The following is a 12,259-nucleotide window of genomic DNA, read 5'->3' as shown; positions in this document are numbered from 1 at the left end:
TAGTAGCTGTCTCTCTGCACACTCCCTTTGAAAGCAGGGATTGCATTAACAACAAAAGCAGCAAAATCCCTGCAGCAACACAGATTTACACTGAGGCAGGTCACCAGAGCTGACTGACGCTTCCAAGAAACATTGCGAAAATCTTTGCAGGTTTGAGGAACCCTGCCCTGGAGCTGGGGGGTAGCAAAGTCTCATTGCCTCAGGAAAGTCCCGAGCAGATTCTCATCAAGCACTGTGTACTGCAATGGCCAATTCCTGAACTCACTAAATGCAAACAAGAGTTGGGCTATTCCAGCATATTGCATGTTTGCTGGAAAAGTATGTGTTTTGGGGTTTCAGAGCTGCATTCTGGCTTCTGTAGGTGGGAATGAGGTTGCCATTAGCCCCTGTTTCTGACAGTAGTCCATAGTTAATACGCTTGCTCACAAAGTGGGTAGAGAGATACTGGAGCTTTTTTTTAATAAAAGAATGATTAAAAAGGCGTTTTCTGGGTTTATATGTACACATGAAACATACAGCTCAACATCAACAGGTGACAGTGCACATATATCTCCCATCTCTCCAACTACCCTGTTGCACACTAGTTGGTGGAAAAGCAGTTGCTACCAGTTTCAAGAGTCCAGCCTCCAAATTCCCTTTCTTTCCTTGAAGAAACCCCAAACCAACTGATTTTCCTTCAGACCAAAAGAAGGATTTCAAGTTGCAAGAAACAGAAAATAGCTTTTGTCAAGGAAAGAGGAACTCAGTCTCCCCCACCCCACCCCACTTTGATCCAAGTTGAATTTTTCAGTTGTGCTGCTGGTCTTAAAGGGTAGGAAATAATTATACGCAAAGCCCAGTTTACTATTTGGTGACTTTTTTCATATCAGCCAGTGAATAGCCCATTTGCACTTGGAAAGGTATCCAGGTCCCAAAAGCCACAACCACTGTCACCTGTCAGAGTCAGCAGCAAGTGCCAGGAGCCGGCTGCGTGATGAAGAATAAGCTGCTCTCCATCCTTTTGTGAACGCTTCCAGATCCGCGGGCCTTTAGCTTTGCTGCAGACCTGTTCTGGAAGTTGTCCTCCCCAGCCCCAAGACAGGACTCAGCTATTCTGCCGCTTCCAATAGTAAAATCGCCACTGCACAGGAGAAATCCATGCCTGCATGTCTAGCAGGAGCTGGTTTGGAGAGACGGAGCAGCATGGCTCTCTCTGGTGGCGGGATGCAGTACACCAGCCTGTGCTTCACCCAGCATCGCAGGCTCTGCCCGGAGAAGCTGTCACTCAGCAGCACTTGAATGCTCTGCCACCTCTAAGTGAGGGAACTCGCTTTGTGAAGATGGGTTGAATATGGCACTCTCTTCCCCCTCCTGTCCTCTGCAGTGGTATCTCCTGCCTCAGTGCCCACAAATCTGGAATTAAGTTTCTCTAGCACTAAGCAAGCTGATCACACAGGCTGCGTCAAGGCTCACATGCAGGGGACGACTGTCTCCCTGCCAGACATTCCAGTGTTTTGTCAAAAGTTGACAGCACATCCTTTCTTCCCCTCCCGTTCAACTGACAGCATTTACTTTGTACAGATCAGACCACCATGCAGGCCTGTTGGTCTGTGGGGGCTGAGCGGCATGGTGCACCGCAAGCCTATGAGATAACCTGTTCTCAATAGATATTCTCCATACAGAGGCCTCAAGTCACACCAGCTCAAGCGTCTGCACCATGTAGTGCTTATCACAGAAGCAGCCTTCTCCATTAATCTCTTGGCAGCATCCCTCTGAGGGAAGACATGGCCTTCACCACTTCCATCCCTGAAGGTACAAGGTAAAACAAGTAACTGGCCAGCAGAGAGCCCTGCAAGTGAGAGCGTCTCCAACAGAAAAAATGCAGACATAGCACAGTTAAAGAGCACTGCCAAGGCTGTAGCAACCAGCAGGGGAGTGAATGCAGGGTCAGGGCTTTAAACTGACACCCCTCCACCCCAGGGACCTGCACACCCTTCAGTTAAGGAACAAGGTCAGAGCCCACCACGGCTCCTCCAAACCAAATGACAACTAGAAAGAGCTGCCCGGATTGCTCCCTGCTGTCCGCCACCCCATCTTGCTCAGTGGTTCGCCCCACAGGTGCTCCAATTTCAGTCTAATGCAGGTCACTGACACTTTTCTCCAAGTGGTTCTGGACTTCACATAGCACATGGGTCAGCCCCATCTCCACTTCAGTCTCATGCCCCCTGGTGAGTACCAAAGTATTAGTCTCCTTCCAGGTGACAAATTATTACATAAAAACCCCACTACCCAGATGGTTGGTTTTTTTTCCTTTTGGTAGGGCATATAAGCAAGTAGATTGTCTTTTTTGATCCATATCACACTTTCTCCTATTTTTGTCATGTACACTGCTCTATTACACAGCATACATCTTTGTATCAAGAAATACTATAATAAACTCGTATGTAAGTGGTATTTAAACTGGTTCATGATGTTTCCAGGGAGAACAATACCAATAGAAAGAAATCTAGCTTGGTAAATGCTGCCCAGGAACAGCCCTGATCATCCTTACACTGCACTGCACAGCCTTCATTAACTTACAAATGAATTCCTGCTGTGTCTCATGGCTTTCTTCAGATGTTATTATTCCAGCCTCCAAGGACATAAACAATTCTCTTGATTTAAGGAACTAGGCTGAGATGCTGCTTGACTGTGGCTTGGGGAGGGGCAACAGCATTGGAGAAGATGTTTTATTCAGGAAAACAAAAAAATTACTTCCAAATAGAAGCAGAGGTCCAATTTAAATAAACTTACAGGGCATAAGATGGGGAATTCATGGTTAAAGAGAACAATAGCAATGAGGATTTGTATTACTGCAGCTATTCTCTTCATTCAGGACCCATATCACAGCAAACAGTTGATCACCTTCATCTCTCTCACCTGAGCACCGGTTCAAGACAACCTTGTGGAATCTTTCTAGATGATGAAACCCTTCTCTTCATCCAAGAGATGCCCTGCACCTGGTCTGAACGTAGCATCTTGCTGCAGAATAAGAACTCCAATCCCTTCATTTACCTACTGTTCTTAGGGCAAAGGCTTGTTTTCTTTTTTTATTAAAAAGTCCTGGTCTAAATAGAGAAAAGGAAAGAGGCAAGAAGGCATATGTATGTGGGCCTAAAACTAGATGTGACATCCACTGTTCCAGACCAGGGCACAGCAATCTGTCACCCAGACACTTCACACACTAACTCTGCTTACCCCAGAACAGGCGCAGCAAGGACAACGCAGAGAGTCAGGCTGTTGCAAGCATTTGAGAAGGTTCGTGAACCGCAGCCACATTTCCCATTCCTCCCACACCAATTCCCCTTTCATCCACTGCTGGCAAAAGTAATCACTGTGTGCCACCTTGGGCTCACTGCTGGAGTGAGACAGGGTTCCCAGCTCAAAAGACCTACATGACCTTAGCACTCGGGTCCTCCTGGAGGCTTCATAGCTACTCCAGGCACAGCCCCCTTCCCACAGCTTCTTATAGCACAGGATTTCCAGCACTGGTGACAGTCTAACAAAAGTATCTCATCTGTCCTGAGCTCAGGGTGAGCAACCATCTGCTCTGGCCCCTTTCCCTGCATCACAGGGGTTTTAAAAAAAACTTCAATAATTTGTCTCTCCTCCCAGTTGTGCTTTTGCCCAACATACATCACACTCCCCCACTTTCACTGTCTCACTCCATCACCACACGCACCATTTAGCCTGTCACTCATTGCCTTACAATGCAGCTCCAGTCCTACATGACCCCCTATGCCCCCAGTCCTGAATTCCCATATCACTCCGCCTCATATCACCCTCCAGCCCTGCTGGTGCTCTCTGTACCAAGGCTCTGAGCCTTGCCCAGCTCTCCACCACACACATCAGCAATGGCCTGCAACACCTTCACCCACATTAGTCACTAGCCTCCAAGCAGCTCCCAAGATACACCATCACCCAGGTCTGTCAGCAAGTTCCTAAAGGCAAATCACAGTGCAAGTTGTACTTGGGGCCAGGGTGACATTTTCAGGGCTCTCCTGTGACCTCCTGTAACTCCTCTCAGCACCGTGGGTTCCCCCCAGAAGCTTGTTACAGCTCTGACAGTTGCTGCTGACCAAGAGCCATACATCCAACTAAGTCATACTGACAGTCCAGTATTTGTACAGTGCCCATGACGCAGAACAAAACCAGAAACATTTCTCACCTTGTCAGAGCTTCCCACATCCAGCCATTGGCAAATTGCCTCTTGAAAATCCTGGGTACAGCACAGATAGTCCCAAAGCCAAGACAAATTATGCATCTTCCAGCTACTTTACTGATTCATGTACAGTAGTCATACACCTTGCCCTCCTCTCCACCCCAGAAATACCATGAACATAGCACATACCATCCCTGCGAGCTCCCCTGCTTGCTTTGCCTCTCCCGGGGCTGCTCTGCAACCATTTAACTCCTCCTGGGTGGAGCCCTATGGCTCCCAGGTGGATGGGATCAGCTCAGGTGAGATGAGGTAGAGCTGACTACCCTAGGTGAAGTTAACCCCTCGTTCCCCTCTATATGCTTGCTAGCTTGTCGCAGCGCCTCACAAGGCTCTGCTTCAGGGATATGGCTGCAGGAATCTAAGTCCCCCAGGAAGCAAGTTATTGATTAGGAGATCCCATCACCTGGGTCCCCAGCTAGAGAAAACCACAGGGGTGGTAGACCCTCATTTGGGCACGTTTGAGGGGTAGAACCCACCCAAAGCTCACAGCACTTTAAGCTCATGCATTGATGCTTACATCTGATACAGTTCCTAGTCTGCCGCTGTCTGGGAAATGTCTGACTTGCCCACATCATCCCCTTATGAGTTAACAAAATCAGCTGTGTCCATCTCCATTCCTATTCTCTTCCTTTTTATGCAGCTTTCCAACACAAAAAGAATTTTCCAGAAGAGGTCTATGGCTCTTTTCTTCTCTGCTGAGCAGCTGCAGAAGATAGGTTGCCAAATACAACCTAGCTGCCTTGGCAGTCTTTGCTGGGTTGTGATACCACCAAGTTAAAATGGTGTGGATTAAAAAAATTGCTGATCAGCATCAGAAGTGAGCTGCCAGGCTGCTGGGATCCACAAAGAAAGCTCACAATTAAAGAGAGATGGTCTCTAAGGATTGTAGGTGGACAGTATCTGCTACCATGCTGGCAACTCCCTATGATCTCTTCAGACATGACTGCGTGAAGACAGAGAAAAGAGATGAAAAGGAGTCCTTGAGATGAGTAAACCCGAAGTGGTCAAAGATTTCAATGGACTGAGAGAAATACTACAAAATCAAAGGTACTTCTGTGTTGTCTGTGTCACTGTTGCCCTGGACCCGATCTCAAAAACTTGAGTACTCATCTGGGACACAGAGACACACACTGGGAAGCAGAAATAAACTTTTCAAGCCTTGGGAAAGGCTGAAATTCTGAACAATTCTGAGTTTTTCTGAATTGTCTCATTCCTTCATAACCAGCCCTATTTGCACCAGGGAGCTGTGGGGCTGGCTATGTCTGAAGCATAGACTCAGGCAGGTTGTGGCCATGTAAAGAGGTCCGTCCTCAGTTCTGCCAACACTCCTCACACAGCTCTGCCTTGACCTGCAGCATCTGCTGCTTTTCTGTTGCGGTCCCTCAATATAACTTCAATCCAGGTTCTGCCTGTGGCGCTCCTTCCTGTGTCCCCTTCCCATGCACCCAGACCGGACACGTAGCAAGGACGAACAAAGTGCTTCACCCAGCATTAAGCCGAGTGATGGGAGGTGAATCACACACTTCACCAACATTTGGCACATCCAGCAAGGGTCAGATATGTCAACTGCAACCTGTGAGGAGACTCTGGTGAGAAATGTCCTAATGTGAGAATGACAGAGGGAAGTGAGATAAAGCAGTTAGAAAAGGAGAGAAGAGACCAGAGTGCCCTGAAACGAGTGAGAACAATCAGAAGGGAAAAGGAAAAATGAGGACTGGCTGTTCTGCATCACAACCTGAAAGTAAAATCTACCTGAAGGAGAAGTCAAAGTGAGCAAATAGAGATACAAAGAGAGAAATTGTCTCCTGTTTGTGAACGTTATAGGAAAGATATAACCCAATGCCCAGCAGGCTCCAGGCACCTTCCCTGGAGCAAAGACCATAATCAGACAACAGCGTCTGACTGTGCGTGGCAGCAGCTCTTGAAGGGAGGCCCAGAGATTAAGGATGCTGCAGAGAAGAGGGTGCTGCAGAGAAGAGGGTGAAGGTCTGCCAACACCTGCAGGTTCAAAAGCTCCCACTCCAGCATGAGGAGATGCACAAGCAACGGATGCTAAAAGCAGTCACCTCTATCTGAATGAGAAAATCTGGGAGGCCTTGGGGACACAGGTTACTTCACTGAGAGTTTCCTTTGTGTATTCACACTCCTCTGAAAGTCGATGTGCACCGCAGCCTGCAAGGGATGCTGCACGGCTCCGTTTTGCCCACAGGGGTCCAGTCTCATGTGCTGAGCCTCAGGGACCAAGGTTAGATGAGAAAGACAGAAGCGATACCAGTCTTCTTACTTACTCTGTAGGCTGTAGGGGAAAGATCTCTCTGTACACATAGATACGGCTTAGTTATTTTAGATAAACTTTTTCTGGAGGGAAGCAGATACCAATAAAGTAGTGTTTCACACAATGAAAGAAGTACATAGAAATTTTGGATACAAACTTTAAACTGAACAGCAGAAAAATGAAGTAGTCTTCCATTTTAATTCAAACACAAGGGGTATATGATGATATCAGCAACAGACCTGGAGAAAATGGGAATGAGAGCAGCCCGGAAGCCAGACTGCGGATTTAAGGGAAAAATCTAAATTTAAGTTCTTGCTCTGTCTCAGGTGTTTATATGGAGCAACTCTTCTGGGTTTTCTCTTTCTCAGGCTGTAGAATGAGGAAAGTATCTTTGCCTCAGAAGGTCAGTATGTGGACAAAGGGGAATATGAAGAGAGGCTGGGCTGTGTACTTTATCACAACCCCATAATTCTGACAGAAGGCAGGAACAAGTCAAAACGGGAATGGCGGCTCTGCCACCACAACTAGAGGACCAAACACATGAACAAGGCACGACGACAACCTGCAGTTTATTGGGATACTACTGCAAACAGCCTCCATCTCATTTCCACAGCTACAGTACCCTCTACTTAACTGCAATACATTTAATCAAGATGTTTCTTAGGGAACCAAATAAAGCTTGATGATGCTTAATGGCTGGGGCTTAATGGCTGGGTTGTTTAACTGGGCTGATAATTTTGATTAATTAAGATGCCTGCAGGTGTTGGAGCGGTACTTAGGCAACAGCTTTGATGTTCAGAGGCAAAGGGGGTTTTGTATCCCCTTCAAAAGGATTTCTGGCAGCGCTATTTCAGCAAAGCAAAACTGCCTTCAAGCCCTTGCAAAAAAGTTAACTCATGTAGTTGGCAGTAGCCCCCAGATTTCTGGGAAGCTTGGCAGCCTGCATGTCCTTTTGACCACTTTCCTCATGGGATGACCTATGGGAAAATAAACCCCAACCTTTTGCCTAGGGCAGCCTCTGTCTCCTTGATAGGAAGAAAGCAAGAATGTGAGAGGATCTCCTGGCGGTAATGGTGCATTCAGGCAATGGATCTGATCAGAACAGCAAATTGCCCACCCCAGGACCAATGTTTGTACTCTGTTGAAAACAGCCATAGAGCTTGTCCTTTTGAGCAGTGGAAAATACGAAGCCTGGCTTCCTATGAGTTTGTCTCCCGTGTTCATATAACACTGTGATTTCAGCTTCCCCCTACCAGCGTATTTCCCTTTCCCTGCAACTCCTTCCCTATCCTGCTATGTCACCAACTTGCCAGCTTCCCCCCGTGGAGCAGTGTGGATGACCCACTGCAGCCAGGAGTAAGGGTGTACAGAATGACTGGCCAGCAGGAACAAGAAATCACACTGGAACTTCCCCCTTAGGCAGTACTAATTTGTATTTCCCTTTTCTATTCAGTGGACAACTTTCTTATACTTACCTCAGATTTTTGTCTCTTTAATGCAGATAAAATGCCCCCAGGTTAAAAAATATCTGGGGAGAAAATAGGACATGGGTACCAGTGTTGCATACACTCTTTTCCATAGGAAACTAAAATACTGGAGAGAGGCACAATAAGCCAAACTCGTTGTTTTCAGTGTCAAACATTGACATTAAATTAAGCAGAATTTGATGATTTAAGGCTTGGTAAATTACTACGGCCAACTATAAAGGCAACATTACCTTGTAGACAGAGCACTGGAATGGGGCTTAGAAGAGCAGAGTTATACTCTGCTTTGCTGTGGATTTACTGAATAAATTTGGGCAAATGCTACCTTCACATGTGTATAAATACAAGTCAATCTTCCACTTCTCTTGTAATCTGTATAAGAAATGCAAAAATGAAGCAGCACATTGTCTAGGGACCACAAAAACAACCTTTTTCCAAGAAACAGCCTTCTTGGCAACCACAGGTAGTACACACTGAGTCAGGAGGAATGATCTCAGCCTTTTCATACATCTGCATTGTTCCCCTCCACCACAGCGTTGTAGAGTAGGAATAAGAGACATTCAAATGCAATTTATGGAAACTTAAGCAGATACAAATTGGAGTAGCTCCTTAGTGTTATCAGCATATCTGATAGCTTGTGATGATTCATAACTGAGGTTATCTGCTTTCCAGTGCATTAACTAAAGCAGAGGTTGCGTGGTATTATTCTGACCCAAGCAATGGGTCCAATTTTAAGGTAAGTGGTTGCAATGCCCAGACACCAGCTTAATTTGTCCTACAGCTCTAATGCAGTATATTAGAAACATACTGTGAGTCCTGAAAATTCCCGACAAAACAAAAAAATACACCTGGAAACTGACTGTCAATGTCTTCAATCCATCATGGAGAATTCATCTTTTCATTACAGCCTCCCACAAATTTAACCGCATGGGTACTATCTGCAACCTATTGGTCAATTATTTTCCTCTACTTCTATGCCAGGAGAACACAAGACCCAAGCCATTTTGTTTTTAAAGTGCTTGTAAAGCTTTTGGTTAAGTGTACCTAAAGTCTATCCACATGCAAGGCCCTGCTTGTCCTCTCCACTTTGATCATTGAGCAAATACCTTTGTTTCCTTCATGATTAACAATGTTAAATGAATATATTTGCCCAGCAGCTAGTAAGAGAAACACTTTGGTTACCCATTTCTGTAGCTTTAGATTGGACCTGAAGGCCAAGGAAAAGCTTTTGCTGAATTTCAGCCCTTTATGTGATGATTTGTTATGCAAAGTTCCTTTTATCTCACTTTTAGGAAGTCTCTTGGGACATAATATAGAGAAGGCAGAGTGAAAGGTAACTGAAACTGTTCATTAGAACACATTCTTTTATTAATCAAGAAAGATCAGAAAAATAGCTGGAGGGACAGCAGGTGAATAGATGACACTGAACCATACACTGTCAAAAACTGTTCAAAAGAGCTGAGCTGTTCAGCAATCCAACTATAGTTGATTACCCTGTTCTGCCACTGTAAAGGAGACTCAGATGTGGATATGGATTCCTGAGAGTTTTGATTTTTTCATGAAGAAGTAGCTAAAAGTAGATTCTGAACTGATCCCCATCCCAGCATTGGAGGCCAAGCAAGAATATTACCACTTGCAAGTCTTGCAAGAGTAACTAAGCACCAGACTCGTTGACCAGAGCCCTATTGTGCTACTTATCAGCCATAACCACAAAAAGACTTTCTCTGGCTTTCCAATTCACAGAGCCTGTATGTGGCTGAAGGAAGCAGGACGTTAACCAGAGCAGCGCAAGAGCTGGACTGCCTCAGCTTCTAGAACCTATGGGTGCTATGTTCCTTCTGACTCATTCAGTTTCTCCAGGGATATTCCCTCTGGACTGATCAAGGGAAACAGTCTACTATTTTATGACCAGTTAGGTTTCAAGAAGACTTCAAACTAAGAGATTACTTTTTGCAAACTTTCTCTATTCCTCTATTAATCAGAGAAAATTTATGAAATCAAACATCCTTGATACTCTCAAGGTGACTTCCAAGGTCTCCTCTTCAGAGAGAAAACGAGCTTTACCATTCTTGCTGTCTACACGGTAGGGGAGGTGCAGCAGCAGCTTCCTGTAAAAGAGGACACAGTGAATTTCAATGTCTCAGACCGGGTGAGCAACTGAGATGGCATTGCAAGTTACTCTTGGAATCTGCCAATCAGTATACCAAGGAATGTTCTTTCAGTGTACCTCCTTTGTCATGACAGGTTGTGGGGTTCCTGCAATACCTGGTGCACTGCTATACAGACCCTGAAATATTTCCAACACTATTCTTTTCTTTTGGCTGTGGCTATGACAACAGTTTCCAATGATGGATTGTGGGATCTCTCCGCTGTTCTTGCTTTTGCACGGTGCTGCATTTTAAATGCAGAGGAAAGAGAAGCTGCATTGATAATGCTCCCCTGGTGGTAAAAATCTGAATAATGCCTAAAGCCTCAAAGTGTCTTCAGGAGTTTGTCTTCTCTGGTAAAAAGAAATAAGTGGTGCAGCCTGATTAGAGATTCTGCCCAGTCCAGTTTCCCAAAGGGTATGTCTACACTGCACAGCACAGTTCAGGTATGAGAATGGACTTAGAGTTATGAAGTCGCTGGGATTTTAACCTACAGTGAAGATTAATTCAGTGATCCCCTGCCTGTGTTTCAGGCACATAATACACAGAGAAAGGCTGGATCTTGGACTCAGGAACTATTCCACAGTCCCACGCTGTGTTAGACATACAGCTTTTCCTGGAATGGCTGACAAGCCTTCCAGTTTATTTCCTCACGAGGATGTCTCAGTCTGGACCCATTCAACTCTTCTCATTGACAACAGTCCAAACTTACTTGCTTATGCAGAGTCCGGACTCTTTCCCCTCTTATCCCAGGCTTATATATTAACAATATGAATGATGGGCCAGTGTTGGACCTCCACTCTACTGACAGTGCCAACAGAATCACAGAATCAAGGACACTTTAGAATCAAGAGATCTGCCCAGCCAAACTCAATAAAGCCTAACAAGACAACGTGGTAGAATAGATGGGGGGTACTTCAAATTGGGGTTTAAATTATGCCGATTCTTTTTCAGACCTTTTCAGTTGTCTTGTAGGAGCCACACTTGAAAGAGGTACAGTCAAAAAACCTTTGCACCACACCTACTGAAGGCAGCCATTTGCCATAATTTGGTGAAGTCCTTAAAATCAGCTTGGCTTAGAATCAGCCCCAGGACTACAGAGTTGGAAACAGTTCCTTTGAGCCCTCCTACACATCTGTGAGAGTACGGTGTTTTTCATCATGTAGAACTTGAAATCTTGTTTGTTTCTTTCATACTGAGAAGACTTGTACTTATATTTGTGAAAGCAGCACTGGCTCAGGCTGTACCCAAGCAACCATTACATTTACAGCAAACTTTTTATTTGCTAAGCTTGTGACTAGAGACAGCTGGATACTAAGAAGATAATGGCAGATCTGAGTCACCAAAAAGATAGAACTGCAAAAGAAAAAGGATACTGAAGTTTTCCTACATCTGCAGTATTGCATTAAGCTACCTCTTTCACTGCGTATAGGTTCTGCAAGTCATTAGCTAAACAATTATTCCTCCTGATTTTCCAGTTTCAGCTAGCACTTCCAAACATTCTTCCAGTCCTGTTGCATCTTCGGGTTAAATCAAAGCAGTAGGTAATTGACTCAGTCTGGTTTTGTCTGTGAGAAAGGTGGCTTTTCTATAGTTAGTCCACTAGGGACAGAACTTATTTGGACCTTAATCCATGGTTTGCACCTTGAATTTATTTGCAGGAAACTATTCACATATGGATCTTCTTACATTCCATTCAATGCAGCAAGTCAGCCAGGAGAAGATTAAGCTTTCTTATGAAAGCGCTCTATTGTGAAGAAGGACTTAAAGCAAAACAGAGATGGTAACTATCTGGAAATCGCAGGCAGGGCAATTGCACACTGAGGGAAACATGGAGGAATACTGAGAAGTCTGAGAGCATATCAGTCAGTTGATTATCTCTGTAGGTTTGAAATAGCCCTATAAAAAAAAGATCTCAAAGGAAATCTTTTTATGGTAACCTTGTAACATTTCCATCTCTGTATCGTGCCTGGATATGTCCACAATTTGGCTTTCGACTTCTGAAAATGTATCTGCACATTTTTGACCATCTTTAGTTATAGATTTGTACAAATTAGTATTCAGAAAGCAAACTCCCAAGAAGTCCTTCAAGACTGTGGGAAATTTTTGCCAG

At 44.9% G+C, this 12,259-nt stretch overlaps 1 protein-coding gene across 2 annotated transcripts in view; it reads right to left on the bottom strand.

Annotated features, from left to right (window-relative positions):
* DNAAF6 (dynein axonemal assembly factor 6) overlaps nucleotides 1-12,259 on the bottom strand; it is a 45,798-nt gene that overhangs the window by 12,769 nt on the left and 20,770 nt on the right. The window contains exon 10 of one of the 2 annotated variants that reach the window (XM_074600321.1): nucleotides 10,014-10,107. In XM_074600321.1, the coding sequence (XP_074456422.1) occupies nucleotides 10,014-10,107 (94 nt within the window). Of the gene's footprint in view, nucleotides 1-9,334; nucleotides 10,108-12,259 lie in introns of those variants that run through there. The other variant, XM_074600320.1, reaches the window with a different exon arrangement.

The sequence above is a fragment of the Larus michahellis genome, chromosome 9 (genome assembly GCF_964199755.1).
Source record: "Larus michahellis chromosome 9, bLarMic1.1, whole genome shotgun sequence".
NCBI lineage: Eukaryota > Metazoa > Chordata > Aves > Charadriiformes > Laridae > Larus > Larus michahellis.
Note: the sequence above shows the minus strand (reverse complement) of the source record. Positions and strands in the feature narration are given on the sequence as shown.